Genomic DNA, 21,078 nt, shown 5'->3' with positions numbered 1-21,078 from the left:
ACCTGAGCAAAGCAAAAGGGAACTCATTGGAAAGCCATGGGGAAGGGGGTGCTTACTAAATGGGGTGGGAAAAACTGGAGGACCAGTTGTGGGGGCCAGCAAGAATCAAAAACACACCAAAGGCCCCCCAAAAGAAGAAGCTGGAAAAACAGTGACTCTCAGAGCCAGCCACCTGGCAAGAGGCCACCACTGCTGCCATCATTGCCACTTGCCATGCAGCTAGACTGGCAAAAAGTGCCTCTGATGGCCTTCATCATCCCAGGGTCACTTGCTCCAGAATCAAGCTTCCCTGGAAAAGCTTACAGTTAGCCCAACTTTCTCCTGTTGATTCATGGGGCCACAGAGAAATCATCCTCCCACCAATTCCTCCCATTAAAGGGAAGAGGTAGTTTCTTAAAAAGAGGTTTGCATGCTAACCAGCCACACAAAACACCGGCACCTTTCCTCAACACAAACGTTGTACTTTTTTTTTTTTTTTTTTTTTTTACACGTTGTACATTTTATTTTGAGTATTCCATTTTAATTGTTCCATTGTCACTGTTGATTTCAGGTGATGAAGACTGTTGGTTGGTTTTTTTTTCCCCTCTCATTGAATTTGGTTTTAATGAGTCTGAAAATTCTCTGACAGATTTTTGGCCCAGTTGTTGCCATTTAAAAGATTTTAAGAACTAATAACTTAAAACTGCCACGCACAGATACCCAAAAACAAATGGTCCACAAAACACTCTCCATCTGAAAGTTTTACGATGCATTGCTTATCATCAAGCAGTCTCATACTATCAAACTTAAATGGTCAATTGAGACAGTTCTGAGATGGTTTTCCCATCACTAAGACTGGGGTGGCAGGTATTGGAGGTAATACTCCCTGACCTTCTGAGGTTTCTTGGCAGACATGGTGACCTAGCCATCTTACAGTGAACAGGACAGCCCCATGACAAAGAATGAGCTGGCCCCTCATCTAGGAATTGCCGTAGAGGCTTGACAAACAGGGATGGTATGACAATATTATTGATATACCTCATGAAAAACATATCAGGGCCTTTCTAATTGTCCCAATTTTTATCATTTTTTCTTTGTCCCCAAGCAATCTCAGGGGCAAGGGCTTCCCAGGTGGCTCAATGGTAAGGAATCCACCTGCCAATGCAGTAGACACAAGAGATGCGTTTTTGATCCCTGGGTCAGGAAGATTCCCTGGAGTAGGAAATGGCAACCCACTTCAGTATTCTTGCCTGGAAAACTCTATGGATAGAAGAGCCTGGCGGGCTGCAGTCCATGGGGTCCCAAAGAGTTGGACACAGCTGAGCATTCATGCACGCAATCTCAGGCAAAGTGAGGAGTGGGTCAAGGGGTAAATATCAGTATTATATCCTGTCAAATTTTCAAAACTCATATAAGAATGTCAGAAAGTACACCAGAATTAATATTAAAATACAATCCAATAATATTAACATTCGGAATTGTCATATTTTAAAATTTTACCAGATTATAGTATGGTTGCCACTTTTCTCCACTCCTCTCAGAAATCCTACAAAAGCACAAGGGGGGTGAGAAGCAGAACCACACCTCCATCAGTGAAACCAGGAGGCATCGCAATTCCTCAAATAAAAGGAGAAATGTTCCTCAAATAACAGCATGAGGAACCGACTGATAGATGCCAATCAGAAGAGGATGCCCGTGGCCGCAGATCTTAGGAAAGGCCAGCAGAGGGCGCTTCTCCAAGAGGAGGGTCGCATCCTGAGAGGCAAAACAATAATCTCTTGTTTGCAGTGAGACTGGGATGTGCGGACAGCAGCCGGTCCTCACAGGGACAGACACGTGTTCTGGGTCTGGATTTGCCTTCCTTGCCTGCAGGGCTTCTGCTAGCACTACCATTCCTGGACTTAGACATTGCCAGAATGGACCAGTCCAGGAACTAAGGAGGTAGGGGTGGCTTCTCCCACTATGACCCCTAATGATTCACTAGAAGATTTTTTTTTTTTTTTTGCTTTCCTTGCCAGAGGCTCAGTGGGTCCAGAGGTGCTAGTGACCAGTGGAGAGGTGTTTAGGCCAGGAGACAGACAGTATTATGGCTCCATTCAACTGGAGATGAGGCTGCCCCTTGACCATCTGGGACTCCCCAGCCTGCTGAATCAACAGGCGGAGAAGGGGGGTGGGTGTCACTTTTATGAGCTGAATATTTATGTTACCCCCAAATCGACTGGTAAAAGTCACAGTGTTACCGTATGGGGAGGTGAGGCTTTCAGATGAGGTCACGAGGGTGGAGCCCCGGGATGGATTAGTGTCCTTAGGAGAAGGAGAAGTGTCTGGCACCCTTTCTCCGTCTCTGTCTCTCTGTTGCGCTCTCTCGCTCATGTGAGAATACAGCAAGAAGGCAGCCATCTGTGAGCCAGGAAGACAGCTCTCACCAGAACCCAGCCATACTGACACCCTGATCTCAGAGTTCCAGCCCCAGAACTGTGAGAAACAAATGTCTGTTGTGTAAGCCGCTCAGGCTTACTTGGTTACAGCAGCCCAGCTCTGACAGTCCCGTGAATGATGTGATTACCAAGGGGAAAATGGCTCTGCTACTTGGTGGAGGAAAGAGGAATCCAACGACTCACGGGGAGGTACATCTTACTGTGCCCTTGTTCCAAAGACTCCGTTAATGGGAAAGTACAGCAATCCAATAATGACAGGACTGGCAAGAACTCAGGTCTTACAGGAATAAAGGTTTGAATCTGGCCAGGGAACTCATACATGCGAGGCACAGCCAAACACATAGTTGATGTTACTGAAAATGAAATCAGGATGAAAAGGAAAAAGATAAAGAGATAAAAATGATGGGTGATAAGATAAAATACATGGAAGACACAATCAGATCAGTAGTACTAAGAAAGTAATTAAAAAAAAGAGAGATTTGTCAGATTTCTGAGTTGAAATGGTTTGGACATCCCTGAAGTAAAATGAAATTTTATTCATTTGAAAGTGAAATACTTGAGGTGTTCCCTGAAAATGAGAACTACTTATAATGCAAAGATGATGACTATGATTGAGATTATTCAATAGCTTGTGAAGTTCTCATCAATGCAATATGAAAGTTTTACAAATATTTGAGAGGAAGAGGCAAAATACCACTATTTAAAAATTTTACAGCTTTCCCAAGGAATCTATGGCAAACAGTTTGAAATGTTTTTGTATATACACAAATTGGGATATAAGCAATAAATATCAATATATACAAATCAGTACCCTTTCTATACACCTACCAAAACCAGTTAGAAAATGTAAAGGAAACAAGATCCTTTCCACATTACCCAGGAGATGGTTAGAGCGTAGGTGAAGAAAATGATAGTATTCTAACAGAGGGAAAGGATTCAAAGTTGTAGAGATATTCAATTTTCAAGGCTACAAAGATAATACATGACAGTTGCCAATTCCTTTACAAATCTATATATTTAGTGTAATTTTAATTTAATGCAAATTCTGCTGGGTTGGTTTTTTTTTTTTTTTTGCCACACTGTGAGTCATGCAGAATCTTAGTTCCCGGATTAGGGATCAAACCCATGACCTCTGCAATGGAAACATGGGGTCTTAACCACTGGATTGCCAGAGAAATCCCAGGGGCATTTTTTTTTTTTTTCAACTTAGCAGAATAACCTTGAAGTTCACTTGGGAAAAAGAAAAACTATAATAGTCAAAATAATTTTTGAAAAGAGAGCTATATTATAAGATCATTATAAAAATGTCCCATTGTGGGCACAAAAATAAACAGATGAAATAACAGAGAAGAAAGTCCAGAAAGAGATCTACATTTATTAGAAGCTAATGATCTCTATATGCTGCACTCAATATACCATCAAATTTGGAAAACTCAGCAGTGACCACAGGACTAGAAAAGGTCAATTTTCATTCCAATCCCAAAGAAAGCAATGCCAAAGAATGTTCAAACTACCACACAATTGCACTCATCTCACATGCTAGCAAAATAATGCTTGAAATTCTCCAAGTCAGGCTTCAACAGTACGTGAACTGTGAAATTCCAGATGTTCAAGCTGGATTTAGAAAAGGCAGAGGAACCAGAGATCAAGTTGCCAACATCCGTTGAATCATCGAAAAAGCAAGAGAGTTTCGGAAAAACATCTACTTCTTCTGTATTGACTATGTCAAAGCCTTTGACTGTGTGGGTCACAACAAACTGTGGAAAAATTCTTCAACAGATGGGAATACCAGACCACCTTACCTGCCTCATGAGAAATCTGTATTCAGGTCAAGAAGCAACGTTAGAACCAGACATGGAACAGTGGTTTCAAGTTGGGAAGGGAGTATGTCAAAGCTGTACATTGTCACCCTGTTATTTAATTTCTATGCAGAGTACATCATGCAAAATGCCAGGCTGGATGAAGCACAAGCTGGAATCAAGATTGCCAGGAGAAATATCAATAGTCTCAGATACGCAGATGACACCACTCCTATAGCAAAAAGTGAAGAATTAAAAGGCCTTTTGATAAAAGTGAAAGAGGAGAGTGAAAAAGTTGGCTTAAAACTCAACATTCAGAAAACTAAGATCATGGCATCTGGTCCCATCACTTCATGGTAAATAGATGGGGAAACAGTGGAAACAGTGACAGACTTTATTTTCTTAGGCTCCAAAATCACTGCAGATGGGGACTGCAGCCATGAAATTAAAAGATGGTTGTGCCTTGGAAGAAAAGCTATGACCAACCTAGACCTTATATTAAAAAGCAGAGACATTACTTTGCCAACAAAGTTCTGTTTACTCAAAGCTATGGTTTTTCCAGTAGTCATGTATGGATGTGAGAGTTGGACTATAAAGAAAGCTAAGCGCAGAAGAATTGATGGTTTTGAACTGTGGTGTTGGAGAAATCTCTTGAGAGTCCCTTGGTCTGCAAGGAGATCCAACCAGTCCATCCTAAAGGAGATCAGTCCTGGGTGTTCATTGGAAGGACTGATGTTGAAGCTGAAACTCCAATACTTTGGCCACCTGATGTGAAGAGCTGACTCATTTAAAAAGACCCTGATGCTGGGAAAATTGAAGGCAGGAGGAGAAGGGAACGACAGAGGATGAGATGGTTGGATGGCATCACTGACTCAATGGACATGAGTTTGGGTAAGCTTCAGGAGTTGGTGAGGGACAGGGAGGCCTGGCGTGCTGCAGTCCATAGGGTTGCAAAGAGTCGGACATGACTGAGCAACTAAACTGAACTGAACTGAAGTAAAATATGTATATAATTTTGATTTAAAGAAAGTCTTTCTTAGCAAGACACAAAAGACACCAGGGAAATTTAAACAAAAGATTGACTGATTTTACTACAGAAAATTTAAAAGTTCTATGGTCAAAAAGTCACTAAAAAGCTTAAAATCAAACAAAATTGTGTGAGGAGATATTTGCAATATATATAATGAACAAAGGGTTAAAATTCTGAGGCTATGAACAGTGCTTTAAATCATAAATGAAAGTCTGGTCATTCTAATGCATAAATAAAGTATATGAACAGGTCACTAACAAAAGAAATCCCAGTAGCCAATAAATCAATGAAAAAATATGCAATATCACTAACTCAAAAAATGTAAATTTTTTAAAAGAGAGAAATCTTAACAAACTTCAGAACAGCAAAGATATCAAATAATGATGATTTGGAAAAAAATAGTGATAACTTGATTGGATTTCTCCAATGTGGAGAAATATTATTCCACACCTACACTGTGGATAGTCATTGTAAACTGATACATATCTGGGGAATAATTCAGCAATATGTAGCAAAAATATTAAAATTATCATATTTTTTGACTCAGCAATGTAATAATCTAGGAATTCAGTCATTAAAAATGATCATGGAAAAAAAAAAATGATCATGGAGGGACATCCCTGGCCATTCAATAAATAAGACTCTGAGTTTCCAATTCAGGAGGTTCGGGTTTGACCCTTGGTTGGAGAACAAGATCCACATGCTTTGGGGCATGGCTAAGGAAAAATAAAGTAAATGATCATGGAATCTTATATTTATTGAACTGAAAAGACCTTACCATATCATTAAAATTTTTTAAAAGATGTCATAAAATATATACATACCATGACCCCATTTTTATATAAAGAAATATTTACATGTGCACATATGTGTAGGAAAAACATCTGGAAATTGACCCATCAAAATATTTATAGTAAAAAATATATATTTATAGTAGTTTTTTCTAGGCAACAGGATTATAGTTGATTTTTTCTCTTTTTATCTGTAATAGTTAGTTATTCTGTTATGAATATGTACTAATCATATACAATAACCTCAGATATGCAGATGACACCACCGTTAACGGCAGAAAGTGAAGAACTAAAGAGCCTCTTGATGAAAGTGAAAGTAGACAGTGAGTGAAAAAGCTGGCTTGAAACTCAACATGCACAAAATGAAGATTATGGCATCTGGTCCCATCACTTCATGGCAAATAGATGGGGAAACAATGGAAACAGGCTTTATTTTCTTGGGCTCCAAAATCACTAGAGATGGTGACTGCAGCCATGAAATTAAAAGACGCTCCTTGGAAGAAAAGCTATGACCAACCTAGATAGCATATATAAAAAGCAGAGACATTATTTTGCCAACAAAGCTATGGTTTTTCCAGAAGTCATGTATGGATCTAATAGCTGTACCATAAAGAAAGCTGAGCACCGAAGAATTGATGCTTTTTAACTGCGGTGCTGGAGAAGACTTTTTTTTTTTGGAGAAGACTCTTTAGAGTCCCTTGGACTGCAAGGAGATCCAACCAGTCCATCCTAAATGAACTCAGTCCTGAATATTCATTGGAAGGACTGATGCTAAAGCTGAAGCTCCAATACCTTGGCCACCTGATTCAAAGAGTTGACTCACTGGAAAAGACCCTGATTCTGCGAAACATTGAAGGCAGGAGAAGGGAACGACAGAGGATAAGATGATTGGATGGCATCACTGACTCAATGGACATAAGTTTGAGCAAGCTCTGGGAGATGGTGAAGGACAGGGAAGCCTGGTGTGCTGCAGTCCACAGGATCGCAAAGTCAGACACGACTGAGTGACTGGACAACAATAATACACATTTTAAAGACTTTTATAAAGGGATGGAAGGCATAACAAAAAAATAACCAATAGATTCTACTATACTCAATTACTATACAAAATACAGTAATATTTGTCATTTAACATATGATAAATTAATAGATAAAACTTCAACAGCAAAGAACTCATCTCTCCACACACTCAGATATTCTTTCTAGTCACTACCTATCCCCAGGATAAGCACAGCCTGACTTTTAACTCCATAGATTAATTTTGTCTATTTGTGAGTATATAGAAATTAAATGAAATTACACCATAAAGAGGTGTGGTTTTTTTTTTTTTTGGCCATGCCTCTTGGCCTGTAGCATCTTAGTTCCCCAATCAGAGATGAAACCCAAGCCCCCTGCACTGGAAGCGTGGAGTCTCCACCACTGGGCCACTAGGGAAGTCCTTAGCATATAGCCTTTTCTGTCAGACTTCTTTTACTTGATATCCCGTTTATGAGATTCATCTCTATTTTGCTTTTGTAGTTGCAGCTCATTTATTTTCATTGCTGTCTAGCACTGAATATGGTTCACAATTCTGTCTCCAAGAGACATCTGGCAGTGTCTGAGACAGTTTAGGTTGTCACAACTGGAGGTGGGGGGCGCCACTGGTATTCAGAAGCTAAAGCCAGAGATACTGGCGAAGAATGCACAACCAAGGATTATCTCGCTCAGTATCTCAGACGTGGAAGGTGGAGAAATGCTGCCCTATAGCATTGTAGCATGTCTCAATACATTCATTCCTCTGTTAATGGGGACACAGAACGTTTCACAACAGCAAAAATTGAAAACAGTCTAACATGTACAAGTGATGATTTGTCTAAAGATTTCGAATCTACAAAGAATGTCTAATATATTTTAATTTGTAAAAAAAAAAGAAAAATCTGGCTACGCTGTGCATGTGGGATCTTAGTACACCAACCTGGGATCAAACCTACAGCCTCCGTCTTGGAAGGGCCAGTCTTAACCACTGGACCACCAAGGAAGTCCCAATAATATTTTAATTTTCACTGAATAAAAGCTAAATACAAAGTTGTATACACAACGGGTGAAATAGGAATGTGCCCTTGCCATGGTGTCATGTGAACAACACAGGATCCAAAATAGTGTTGGTCCACTGAAGGCATCTGTGTGAAAATGGTATCTGAGAAAGAGCCTGGAAGGAAAAACATGGAATTATGGCAGTGGTTGTTGAGGGTGATGGTAGTGGTTCTTGTGTCTACTCTTTATTTTCCAAATTTTTCATTACAATAATGGACAGTGGTAGGAAAACAAAATAAAGATTTAAAAGCAGCTATTTAAGGAATTCCCTGGCGGTCCAGTGGATAGGACTGGGTGCTTTCACTGCCATAGGCCAGGTTCAATCCCTGGTCAGGGAACTAAGATCCCACATGCATAGCAGCAGCCAAAAACTAAAATTAAATACATAAAGCAGCCAGTTACCATTGTCCGTGGAATACTCGTCTATAGTCATTGAGATTCTCAGCAACGTCCCCCAGCAGGGCTCCCTCCTAAGAAGCTGCTACGCTTTCTGGGCCTGGGTAGCCTCACACGCTGTCTTGTACCCCCATGTTTTGCATGTGCTGTTGTTTCAGCCTGCAATGCCTGCCCTTCTGGGTCTATCTGGCGAAAAGTGTTAGGTGCTCAGTCATGTCTCTTTTTGACCCCATGGCTCCTTTGTCCATGAGGATTCTCCAGGAAAGAATGCTGGAGTGGGTTGCCATTCCCTTCTCCAGGGGAATCTTCCCAACCCAGGGATTGAACCCAGGTCTCCCGCATTGCAGGCAGATCCTGAGCCACCAGGGAAGCCCTTACTAAATGGGAACCAAAGCAATAATACTATATTCTTTTTGAAAAATGATGATGATGATGGGTATTTCTGGCTTCTAAAACTCCTGGCATATAGTGTGTGTGTGTTTTTTTCCCCCTTGGCCATGCTGTAAGGCTTGGGGGTTCTTAGCTTCCCAACCAGGGATTGAACCTGGCCCCCAGCAGTGAAGGCACCAAGTCCTAACCAATGGATTGCCAGGGAATTCCTGTGGCACACAGTGTTTGAAAGCCAAGTGGTGAGCTGTTAATTCAGTTCTGACAAAAACCACCCAGAGTTAATGCAGACCTCACTAGTTAAATGGCAGATGATCCAGAGCAAGACTGCCCTTATTTCAGACAGCTGGATACAAACCTAGGGGGTTCTCATGATTTCTCTCGGATCTGATAATTCTCTACAATAACTCAGGAAAGTGCTATAACTTACGATCAAAGTTTCATTAGACAGGAGACAAATCAGTACCAATTAAATGAACAGACACATAGGGCAAGATCTAGGAGGGTCCCAAATGCATAGCTTTGGGGTTGCCTCTCCATGGAGCAGACTGTGCCGGTCTCCTAGCACATCAGTGTGGTCATTCATCAAGAAGCCCCACTGAGTTGTCACTGCATTCTGCAGGCATGATGGATTAAAACACTGACCATCCGATTGAACACAATCTCCAGCCTCTGCTCCCTGGAGGTCAGGCTGGCTCAAAGTCCCAACCCTCTAATTCCATGGTTGATGTTTCTGATGGCCAGATTCCAGCCCTAAGTTATCGAGGGGCCCTCCAAGAGTCAACTCATTAGCATAAACTCAGGTGTGATCCAGGAAACTCATGAATAATTAAGATGTTTCCTTCACTTGAGAAATTCCAAGAGTTAGAAGCTCCGTACCAGGAACCTGGCACAAATTCTTTATTATTCAACACACAGTAGATGCTCAACAAATATTTGCAAAGCGGAAAGATACACTCAAAATACAAGAGATTGGCAGGGGAGAGGAAGGCAGTTAGGGTTTTAGATTCTTTCATCTCACACATGGAAGAGAGACATGGAGAGATGGGCATTATACACTGTGAGAAACCAACACTTTTAAACACTCCAATCATATAACGAACTCCTTGTACCCTGGTTTATATTACCAACCACCCTGATGATAATTGGGCTTCCCAGGTGACTTGCTCATAGACAGAGAATGCTAGCCAGGCTGACACAGACTGCAGGTCTGCCTGAGTCGATCTTTTGTAAATTAATAAAGTGGCGTCCTGGCTTACATAGTTCGGTCTCTTTGAGCTCTTTGTGCTTTGCACCATGAATATGGCTCCTGCGCCTGTAAGTGGTGTGCTGCCCAAGACCCAGCCTTGGACCCTGGCAAGTTCTTCCAGGCTGGTGCCACCCCAGGAGCCTCTAGGAGACTTCCGGTCAGCTCTCTGCCTCTACATTTCAGGGTGTGGGCTTCAGGGCATTCACAACATTCCTGAAACAGAAGAGTTTCGGGAACACCCCAAATTGGATCTGGGTGACTTGAACATAATCTCAGGCAACTATGTCTGAGATGTGGTTGCAACTGAGAAAGCTTAAGCCTAATTAATTTTATTCCACTTAACTTAAAGAAAGAGTATGTGAAAGAAAGGAATCTAATGACATCTGTAAATTATAACCCCCAGGAACTCCCCTGGTGGTACAGTGGCTAAGGCTTCAAGCTCCCAATGCAGGGGACTTGGGTTCAATCCCTGGTTGGGAACTAGAGCCCATATACTGTAACTAAACATCACACACGCAACCAAAAGATTCCAGATGTCACAGTGAAGATTGAAGATCCCACACGCTACAACTAAGACCTGGTGCACCTACCGCCTCTCCTGCCCAGCAAATTGCAAACCCAAAGCACAAAACTCACGGTGTTTTTTTGATCTTGGCCAGAATCTGGAGACACTGACTCTGATGTACATAAGCCTTGTAGTGACTGAAGAGCTATTCTCTTTTGGAGGAAACAGAGAATTTGCTCCTCTAAAACTTGAATGAGCAAAGATTAGCCCATCTTCAACTGCAGTTTGATTTAGTTCTCAACAGGGAAACTTCTGATTAATAATTAGACCCTCTGACTCACCTTTGCTATCTCCTCCCTATTACAAAATAATAAGCGACATTCTGGTTTATACACCTACTTTTTATGAGTTTGGTTAACATGAGTTGGTTCCACAAATCTGATCTATTGACAAAAGTGAGTTTCAAACTGAGGAAATTTGAGGACCAGACTTCAGATATAGTGACCCCCCCCTCCAACATATTGTCAGCCTGTGACCAGACAGACAACTCCTCCCTAGAGCTCATTTATCTACTCTACCCCTCAATGCACAACACACCTAATCTAGGAACATGTTCCACAGTATCCCTGAATCATGTTCTCTTTGGACATCCCCAGTGGCCAGGACCTCATTGTTACAACCCTTGAAAGCAGCCCTTTCTTGGAGATCTCAGTTGCTAGAACAGTCTTTCTTAAACTGAAATTAAACCTGTCACTTCATAACTTCTACCTACTAGTTCTTTCCCAAAATATAAAAAATGTTTTCGTGAACCTGCCTCTCCTCAGTTCTTCCCAAAGAACTTGACCATGATGGAGTCCAACCCTCTTAGCACCCTTCTGTTTTCCTTCTAGCTGTCCAGTGTCTTTCTTGAAAACATGATATCCACCCTGCCCTGCACCAGTGAATCTGACAGATTCATTAGCACTATTATTTTTGAGACATAAGGTATTAATGCAGCAAAACTTTTTAAGCAGCTGCAGCTCACTGTTGGCTCATGTGCTAACAATAAAATGCCTTCATCTCAATGTACTTCCCCTTCCTCTTGGATGTGAAGCTGTTGAAATGAGATACACATCGGGAAAGTTGTGGGTTTACTACGGTGAGCTTACTTCCCTCTTTGGTGAATGCTGTTTCGGTTCAATCTGAGGGATAGGGTTCTTAGCTCAGGATGAACTTACAGAGCCATTCAAGAATTCAGACCCAATGGGACTTCCCTGGTGGTCCAGTGGCTAGGACTCTGAGCTCCCAATACAGGGGGCCCAGGTTCCATCCCTGGTCAGGGAACTAGATCCCACATGCCTCAACTAAAAGAGAACCTGCATGTCAGAACAAAGATCAAAAGATCCTATATGCTGCAACTAGATTCAGTGTAGCTAAATAAATATTAAAAAAAAAAAAAAAAGAATTCACATCCAAGGAGTGGATGAGTTTTTCTTAGAAAGAAAAAAACACAAAACCCACCTTTCTTGAGGAGGTGAGCCATCATCAGAGAGCTGGGGAAGATTTCTCACTGTTCCTGGTGGCTGAGAGGTAAAGAGTCCACCTGCAATGCAGGAGACACGGATTCGAGATGCGGGTTCCATCCCTGGGTTGGGAACACCCCCTGGAGAAGGAAACGGCAACCCACTCCAGTATTCTTGCCTGGGAAATCCCATGGACTCATGAGCGTGGTGGGCTGTATAGTCCATGGGGTCGCAAGAGTCAGGCACGGCTTAGTGAAACCACCACCACCATCTTCTAGCGCCTGGTGGCTAAAAGACTTGATTGATGTAGCCAACTAGATACCAATTTCAATTAGGGGAAGGAGGAGAGACAGAGAAGAAAAGCTATTAATATTTTATGCGGACGTTTGGGCCTTTCTGATTCTAGAATATAAATATTACACATATAGTGTAATCAAACCTAGGATGTAGTGACTTAGTTCATCTCAGAATCCATGACACATTCTGGGATGAATTCTCTGTCACCTGGAATCTCCTCCCTTCCATAAGCCCAAACTGTTTTAGGCTCTAATTTGCCTATTTGTTGTTGGCTTAATCTAGAAAAATCTCCTTATCACTCATTCTCCCACACCCAGTCCCTCAGCCCCTCAACACCCTTCTCTCCACTTGCCACCCTACTGGCTCCTCCACCCAGCCCCAGCCCGCAAGCCCGCAAGGGTTTAAAGTGTCGGATTTGATGTTCTCATTACCCGCAGATCGCAGGACAGACGTTCCCAGGGACAACTTTGAGAGGCCACGTGCTCTTCCCCCTTAGGAGGTGGGAGAAATCCTTGCAGCTCGGTTTTGTTCCAATGGTCTGTTCAGTGAGTGATTCCCGTTTCCCCAAAGGCTGCCCCTCATTAGCATGAACGGGGGTGGGGGTGTGGAGAAGGGGTGGGGGGAGAGAAAGAGCAAAAGCCCAGGCTCAGTTTTAGAGCCTGGGAACCGTGTCTACAAACATGACAGCTAGAGCTTTCTGGCTCCTCTGTTTGATCGTTGGATCTTCTCCCGAAGCCCCAGTGGCGGAGAGAAAAGGTAAGATCGATGAAACGCTGAGCCCTGGGAGAGGGGCTGGAATCCGGGGGGCGAGGTGCGGAGAGGGCGCGATGAAGGGAGGGACGAGAAAGGGGTCAGGGCTGACCAGAGAGGAGACTCCAGGTCCGTGTTCGTGTTTGAAAGGAGCAAAATGTGTCCCCAAGATTGTGTGTGTCTTGGCAGCCTTTTCGGAATGAAGCCAGTTGTTCAGCTACTGAAATGATCTCGAGCGAGCCTGGAAGGCTGGAGAAAACTTTGCATGTTAAGTAGTTGCTCCATCACAGAGGAGGGAAAGTGTCAAAAGGGGTCGTGGCGCGCCTTTCGGAAGCCTTGCGGGCTGGGCTCGCGGGACGCGGTGGGCGGCGGGCGCCCCAGGAGCTCGGGGTCCGCCCTGCGCCCGGGTCCGCGTCCCGCCGGCGATCTCAGGCGCTGGGTGCGCCCCGCCGCGGCTGGGGGCGGAGGGAGCCGAAATTGGACCTCTCCTCTCTCCCTGCAGCCCCAACCAATTGCCTTGGGACACCTGAGTCTTTAAAACACACAAAACATATTCACACAGTTGCATGCATGAGATGGAAAATACTGAAAGAATGAAGAAACAAGAGGTTCTCTGCGGAGAGGTGTTTTTGTTTGGCTTTTATGTAGATGTTCTGTTCGATTCACTATCTCCGGGAAAAATAGCTTCCGCACCTCGCAGGGCAATTTACTTTGGGTTATTTTTCCACATGGAAATTGAATGACTTCAGTGGCATTTAACCCAAATATCAGACAATCTTTCCCATGACAACAGATGGTGATATCAATGGGGAAGCAGTTGTGAGGTCAACAGTTGACAGTCAGGAATTGGATATCCACCAGAACTTTATTCAGCTGTGTATGGGCAACGCTGAACATAATGAGTCAGAATCAACCTCTCTGCAAAAACATGAACTATAACCGGCGATTATTGCTGGCTGAAAGCTGATTTTAAAGGAGATTGTCAATTTGGCAAGATAAATCACTTGAAGTGAAGATTGTCAATTTGGCAAGATAAATCACTTTAAATGAAGTGTTGCAAGAACTGCAAAGGGGCAGACCAAGCATTTCAATGCCAGAGGAGAGAAATACTGAAAACCAGCCGTTAAAACAATAGAAAAAATAAAGACGGGCTCTTATGCCCGTCTGGAGGGCACTGGGACCCAGGCAAAAGGGGGAGGTGATATTGTGTAACTGGGCATGGAAAGTTGCCCAGCTTCTAAGCTGGCTGGTTTGCTCACCAACCTGCCTGCAGAGCTGGGGAAAAATCACTAATAATTTCAAAAATTTGTTTTCATGCCATGCCATTTAGGAGCTTTTTCTCTACCACGAAAATGATGCGGGGGGCAGGGGGCGGGGAGGAGGGGTGCATGTAAGGGATGTGTGTGCTTTCACACTTAACCGGGGGCTTCTGCCTCCCAAGCCACGCTTTAAACATCTTTCTAAGCTGTGGTTTACTAATAAGCGGTGTCCAAGAAGCCAGATAAAAATCCACTCACAAATGCTCGATTCTTCGGAGACCAAGATGACAGTGTAAACACGGATGGGAAAACCAAATAGTTCTGTTGTCAGGGGCGCTTAAACAATTAGGAGAACCTGTAATATGAGACCTTTCCCCCTGGGGTTTGCTCTCGGTACTTTTCTCAACAAACTGTACACAGCAGAAAGGCGGATGTTTATATATATATTAAAGAAAGGGCAAAAAGAGTTTGTTATTTAACCAGAGATGTCAGTTGTGTTTAGTCCTAGAACAAATAGGCTGTTGTAATTTTAAAAGCTATTGATTTAGACAGGGTCCTTAACAAAATGAAATCTTCCCATGTGGTGGGAAAATCGTTCTTAGTTGTCCTCATTCTCACAGGGCGAGACCCTCATCTCGGTCTTCCTGTAAGGCCTAGGAAACCCGTGCTCATCAGAAGCTGGGGCGTCTTTCCTCTCCTAACCGGGGGCGCCTTCCTCTTCCCCCTCCCGTCCTCTTGGCTTCATTTCCAGACCCCCTCTCGCAGGTGTATGGCTCAGTCAACGCTGTCCCCCATCTCCTCCCCTCCCCTCCGCAGCCTCATCTCTGCCGGCCTTTCCTCCTCCCTCGGTCTCCCCGGCCTCACCTCGCCTCCCTCCTCTCGGCCTCTCTCCCTTCTTCTCGGCCTCTCCCCTTCCCCCCTCCCCTTCCCTCCCCTCACAGTCAGTCTCCCCTTCCCCCCCCTCCTCTCGACCAGCCCCCTCCTCTGCCCTCTCGTCTCAGCCTCCCCGGCCTCTCCTCCTCGAATGGCCTCCCCAGCCTCTCCTCTTCTCTCCCTACAGCCTCGCCGCCCCACAGCCGGAAACCCGACCCCGGCGGAGGCCCGAGTGCGGAGATGCCTGAGCCCGGGGCGCAGCCGGTCCCCGAGATCCCGCGGCGGCCGCGCGCGGCCGAAGCCGCTCCGCGTGCCTGGTCAGATCTGAGGCGCCGGAAGCCCCCGCCGCCCGCGGAGAACCGGGCGGGCTTCCGGGAGGCCGCGCGCGCACCCGCCGGCCCGCCGAGCCCGCGCCTGGCGCAGGCCGAGAACCGCGCGTCACCGCGCCGCCAGCCGGCGCTGGGGGAGTTCCCGCGGCGCGCGCGCGCCCGGGCCCCGCGCCTCCCGGCCGTGCGGCCTTCCGCGCGCGCCGTCGAGATCCCCGCCGGCCCCGCCCACCCCAACCGGCCGCGCGCCGCCGCGCCGCCCCCGGAACCCGCGCCCGCGCCGCCGCCGCACCTTGGCGAGCTGCAGGGGGAGGAAGCCGAGCCCGGCGCCGAGCACTGTGCGCGCGCCTGCAGGGCGGACTTGGACGAGCGCGAGTCCTACTGCACCAGCGAGTTCGGTGAGTCCCGCCCGCAGCTCCTCCCGGGCCCGGGCGACCGAGCCCAGGCCGCGGGGCGAGCCTTTCCGAGCCGAGAGCGCTGGACTGTGCCCCGGGGCCCCTAAACCAAACCCTAGAGAAACCCACCCACTCGGTTTTGCAAGCCCCAGAGCTGTGTGGACCATTTCGTGACTTGTAAGAAACGCACTGGGGGGAGAAAAAAGGATGTGAGCACCATGCATTTCTCCAAACTCTGTTTTTTGAAAGCAGCCCTGAACGGAATCGTGCATGATGTAGACGTCCTCGGCACAGGGATCCGGCTGGTGACTCTCCTGGTGGACCGAGACGGGCTGTACAAGATGAACCGCCTGTACATCACTCCAGACGGGTTTTTCTTCCGAGTCCACATACTAGCCCTAGACTCCTCTAGTTGCAATAAGCCATGTCCAGAATTTAAGCCAGGTATTGAAACTGACCGAAGGGACCATTTTGAATATGCACTTTATGCCACATTGTAACTTGTATATGCCACAGTTCGGTCCCTATCGGTCACCTCAGTACCATTTTTGGGGGGGGGGGAGGGTATTCTAAAATGAACAGAGTTTATACAGGTATCACTTCGGCCACTGTGATTTAAATTCCATCAGCGAACACCCCCTCCCGGCTCCTCCGGTTAAGGATGGGAACTGTGCGCGCTGGCACAAAGCAAGTCACCATTTGTTGACAAGTGGAGTGAATGACCGAACACTGTTGCCAGAAGGGATGCCTAAGGGGCTGTTTAAACTGAGTTTATAGTCGTCTTTGCGGGGGCGGGGGGCGAGTAATGCCCACTCCTACGTCTTTCTAGAAGTGTGCTCTGTAAAATCCTGCTGGTACTGTTGTGATTAGAACCTTTGTTCCTAGTGTTGGCTATTAACAGCCTGAGAATCTGATTGTAAAGGTCACTCAGCTGTTTCCACCTGTTGTCTGAATGTCTGAGATTCAGCAAGTGCAGCAAGATCATAGATTCAAGCTATAGGCATGTCTTAAAGGTGTTACGTTTTCTTATTGTTACATGGCACTTGAAAGATAACTCTACCTTTATATTTTGGCTTTTTTTTTTTTTCTTCAGGCAGCAGGTATATCGTGATGGGCCACATCTACCATAAGAGAAGGCAGCTTCCTACAGCTCTGCTTCAGGTCCTGAGAGGGCGCCTTCGCCCAGGAGATGGACTACTCAGGAGCAGCAGCAGCTACGTGAAAAGATTTAACCGAAAAAGGGATGGGCAAGTGCAAGGGGCAATTCACGCCCAGTGCATCTGAAACACACGAGCTGGGCATTTCTGGATCTGAAACTTAAATTCTGCAACGAGACAGGAAAGGCCTTATCATCATATAATGGGATTTTCCTCTAGAAAGGGCACATAGTCCCTTTAGGAACTATTTGAAAGTCCCAACTCTCATCTTGAAGTCACTGTCTTATTTACAAAAGGCTTCTTAAATGGTTATGCTTCTGAGCTCCATGGCGGGGTTATTCAACTGGTGTGCCAGTTCCTCACACAAGCTCAGCTAACTGACCTGTCCAGTTAACAGATCACTGCTTCATGTTGTTTATTTTTAATTATTTTAATTTAAATACATTCTTCAGTAGAAATAGTTCACAAAAACATTTGCTTGATCTTAAATATACAATTCCAAGTAGTTTATATCATGTATCAAACCAGATTTTATACTAAAACCATCACATTTTAAATTCTGTACATAACAGTAAGTGCACTAGTCAGACGTATGAAATGTCATTTAGATCACATTTAGATCAAACACTAAATTGGAGCCCAAGACAAGTATTGAAGTTTTCCACTTAAGAGTACCGAAGGTCTTATTTCAAGCAAACAGGTGTTCCTGATGTACCAAAATACAAGATACAGTTTATTTTCACACCTCCCAGGTTCTAAAATCCTGTTTTGTGCCATACTGGCAGCTCTCCCAATGCCAAACATATTCTGGGTGTATCTGATGTTATTTTTCTATTAAGACCAAGTATCACGTTTGTGTTTGTAAAGCAGTAAATCTTGCTGTGAAAGCAGATCTTGGATGCACCTGGTTTTTTTTTTAGCCTCACTGAGCCCCAGAAGGTTTGGGAAAAAAGCATTTCTCAAACTCACTCCCCAAACCCTGGAACCAGTATTTAATGATGGCATGCAAGCATATGAATCTTAAACATTTTCCAGCTAGCTTGAAAAATATTTAATCGAACTGAATTTATTATTGATTTTTTTATTATTGATTTTATATCTGAGCCCACAAAGACATTAACAGTGTTTTTCTTTTCCCAGAAGACCAAGCTGTGCTTTAGTTAATTTGAAACTGTGAATAGAGACACTGATAATCCTTGGTTGAAGATGACTGCCTAAAGAAAAATAAAAGAACTGCACTGAAGAGAAAAACAGCACATTTGGGCTCAAAGGAGATGCACTGGAGTTCAAGCTGTGTCAGTCTGTAATGGCCTCAAAGAAGCATCATATACACACACGATGTCAGGACAGCACAGTGACTTCACAGCCTAAAACATATCTGCCTGTGATGAGATACTGTTACCTTATTTGTTCCAAGGAGGCAAAAAGTTGAGAGGCTCTGACTATTCTGTGGTAAAGCATTAACTGAAGGATTTTTAGAGAGTTTGCTGAGAATGAGTTTTGCCTAAGCTTATTAAAAATTATCCTAGAATTGCCTCTTGGGAATCCACTGCATTATTAAATGAACCATTGACAGATATATAGAGTATGCAATGAACGAAGAGCTTCTGGATTAGTTTTCTTTAGGACAGAAATTAACTAAGACAGAAGTAGCACCAGTCACAAAAAGCAAAGCTAAACTTGTAAATGTCAAATGGCTAAGTGGTGATCCTGAGTAACAAGGTGGGGAAGATTACAATGTGACCAAGTAAATGATTAGTTGGATGGTCAGATATTAAGAGTATAAAGGGAAGTGTTTATAAGAGAGGGGGGTTTAAAAGAGAGGGGGGAAAATCACTTTTATATAAGACCGAGTTAGGGTTTGATTAGATTGACAATAGTTTCTGAGAAGTTTTGAAATCACACACACAAGTCCTTTAGAGGTCACATGGTTAATGTGGCAAACACAAGCATGTCAACTTTTTAGAAACTGCGTTGTTAAAACTAAGGCCATCATTCAAGACCAAGTTTGCAGTGAAAGACAGCTTAGGCTCAGGTGGGGTCGAAAAGTGGTATGTGTGGGGATATGGATGGGAGGCAGTGAAGAACAGACTGGTAATTCCAAGTTAGGCAAAACAGTTTACAAAGAAAATCTCCATATTAGTATTTTGGACACAATCTTTGAATTTTATGGAAAATTTTAACTTGCAAATTTACTGTAGTTCCGAATCCTTCTGTCCCACTGGTTAAGATTTTTCTTAGTACATGGGTTTTGTGTTCCAGAGACTAAAGGATCTTGGGCACAATATTCTGTTGCCTTCAAGAGGAACTCAATACATTCCTCCTTCAATTAAGCTGTTGGAGCTCAAGCAGAAAAAAAGTGTTTTTCTTTTGATAGGGAAAAGATCCATAAAACATATACACTTTTGTACTAGCTTTTAACTCTTAAAGACATCACTTGGCACTGTTTGTTTTTCTCAAAATAATTTTTAAGGTTCATCAAACACAGGTATTTGCAAACACCTAAAAACTGACTTGGCCCTTCCAGGTGGCTCAGTGGTAAAGAATACACCTGCCAAGCAGACATGGGTTCAATCCCTGGGTTGGGAACATGCCCTGGAAAAGGAAATGGTAACTCCTCCTGGGATCTTGCCTAAGATATCCCATGGACAGAGGAGCCTGGGCAGGCATGGGGTCCATGGGGTTGCAGAGGTGGACATGGCTTAGTGATTCAACCACCACTACCCAAAACTGACCCGCTGTCTACAACGGGTAACTTCAATTTCAGGTGGACTCTATCATTTTAAATTTATAGCACTTATTTCTTTAGTTGAATCTGGTCCAAACTGGATCAAGTGGGGTGTGATCTTCTAGAAATGTCTTTTGTGGTATCTTATTCCAAGTATCCAGAAGTACTTTGTATTTTAATTCACTAAAAACCTTTCCCCAAGTACTTGTAAGACATTACGTTGTTCCTGAGAGGCCACCGTTTTTAAGGACAAACCCTGACATTCGTGGGTAATGGCCTCAGTCATGAGGCAACGCGTGTAGATTTAAGAGGTCACCACGCTGTTCTGGTATCAGAAACACAAAGATGTAGGGAGTTTGCCTAACAAAGGAAGAGAAACAGGGAAAGAACTTTTTATTTGCAGACTCCAGGAAGGTAGATTACAAACAACAGCAAATCTCACCGTCTCTTTAATAACACTCCAGGCCACTTGAAATATAAAAAAGTAATTGTTTTACTTTAGAAAATATCTCTGAAAGTTCACTTTTCTTGGAACTACCGCAGGACATTAACTAAAATACAAATCCTGCAGTTTGGGTAGGAGGAAAAAAACCTTACCAATATTACGAAAATACTTTTTATGAAATGGTTTCAAGGATTGTGAACTTGGCAGATGAACTATAACAAGCAATGAAAATACTTCTAGCCAAGGAAATCTGTTGATGCAAAGTAAACATATATCTATATACACACACACACACACACACACACAAGTCCAAAGGCTGGGTAGAAAAACCCTAACAGTATAACAAATGTGCATTCTAGTACTTGGATAATTGAAAGCAAAATAGTTGTATTACGTATACTTTATTGAGTAGCAGAAGCTTATCAAATACTCATAGAAAAGCAGCTTTTGAAACTCATTATGTGTATATAAGAAGGCGTGTTTTCCCAAAAATTACTTTTCAAAGACTAAAGCTCTGTAGTTGATAAAACTATAAAATGTCTATGTATTTATATGGTGATAGAAATCACAAGAGGCTTTATACTATTAAATACACTTATGAAATTAACATCTTCCTGGTCCAAGGATTCCCACAAAATGTACCATTTTTATACAATTTGGCAATATCAACATCTACAGAAAATATATTAACCAACCAAC

At 43.7% G+C, this 21,078-nt stretch overlaps 1 protein-coding gene across 2 annotated transcripts; it reads left to right on the top strand.

Annotated features, from left to right (window-relative positions):
- Nucleotides 1-15,526: 15,526 nt before the first annotated feature.
- C18H17orf58 (chromosome 18 C17orf58 homolog) lies at nucleotides 15,527-18,532 on the top strand. 2 transcript variants are annotated; one of them, XM_065910577.1, is made up of 3 exons: nucleotides 15,527-16,052; nucleotides 16,299-16,493; nucleotides 17,143-18,532. In XM_065910577.1, the coding sequence occupies exons 1-3, from the start codon at nucleotides 15,569-15,571 to the stop codon at nucleotides 17,331-17,333; spliced, it is 870 nt and encodes a 289-aa protein (XP_065766649.1). In that variant the 5' UTR covers nucleotides 15,527-15,568; the 3' UTR covers nucleotides 17,334-18,532. The 2 variants fall into 2 exon arrangements, with proteins under 2 accessions (XP_065766649.1, XP_065766650.1); XM_065910578.1 differs by having other exon boundaries at nucleotides 15,530-16,052; nucleotides 16,302-16,493; nucleotides 17,143-18,531.
- The last annotated feature ends 2,546 nt before the right edge of the window (nucleotides 18,533-21,078 follow it).

Source organism: Muntiacus reevesi, chromosome 18 (assembly GCF_963930625.1).
Source record: "Muntiacus reevesi chromosome 18, mMunRee1.1, whole genome shotgun sequence".
Classification (NCBI taxonomy): domain Eukaryota; kingdom Metazoa; phylum Chordata; class Mammalia; order Artiodactyla; family Cervidae; genus Muntiacus; species Muntiacus reevesi.
This window is presented reverse-complemented; position numbering and strand designations above follow the sequence as displayed.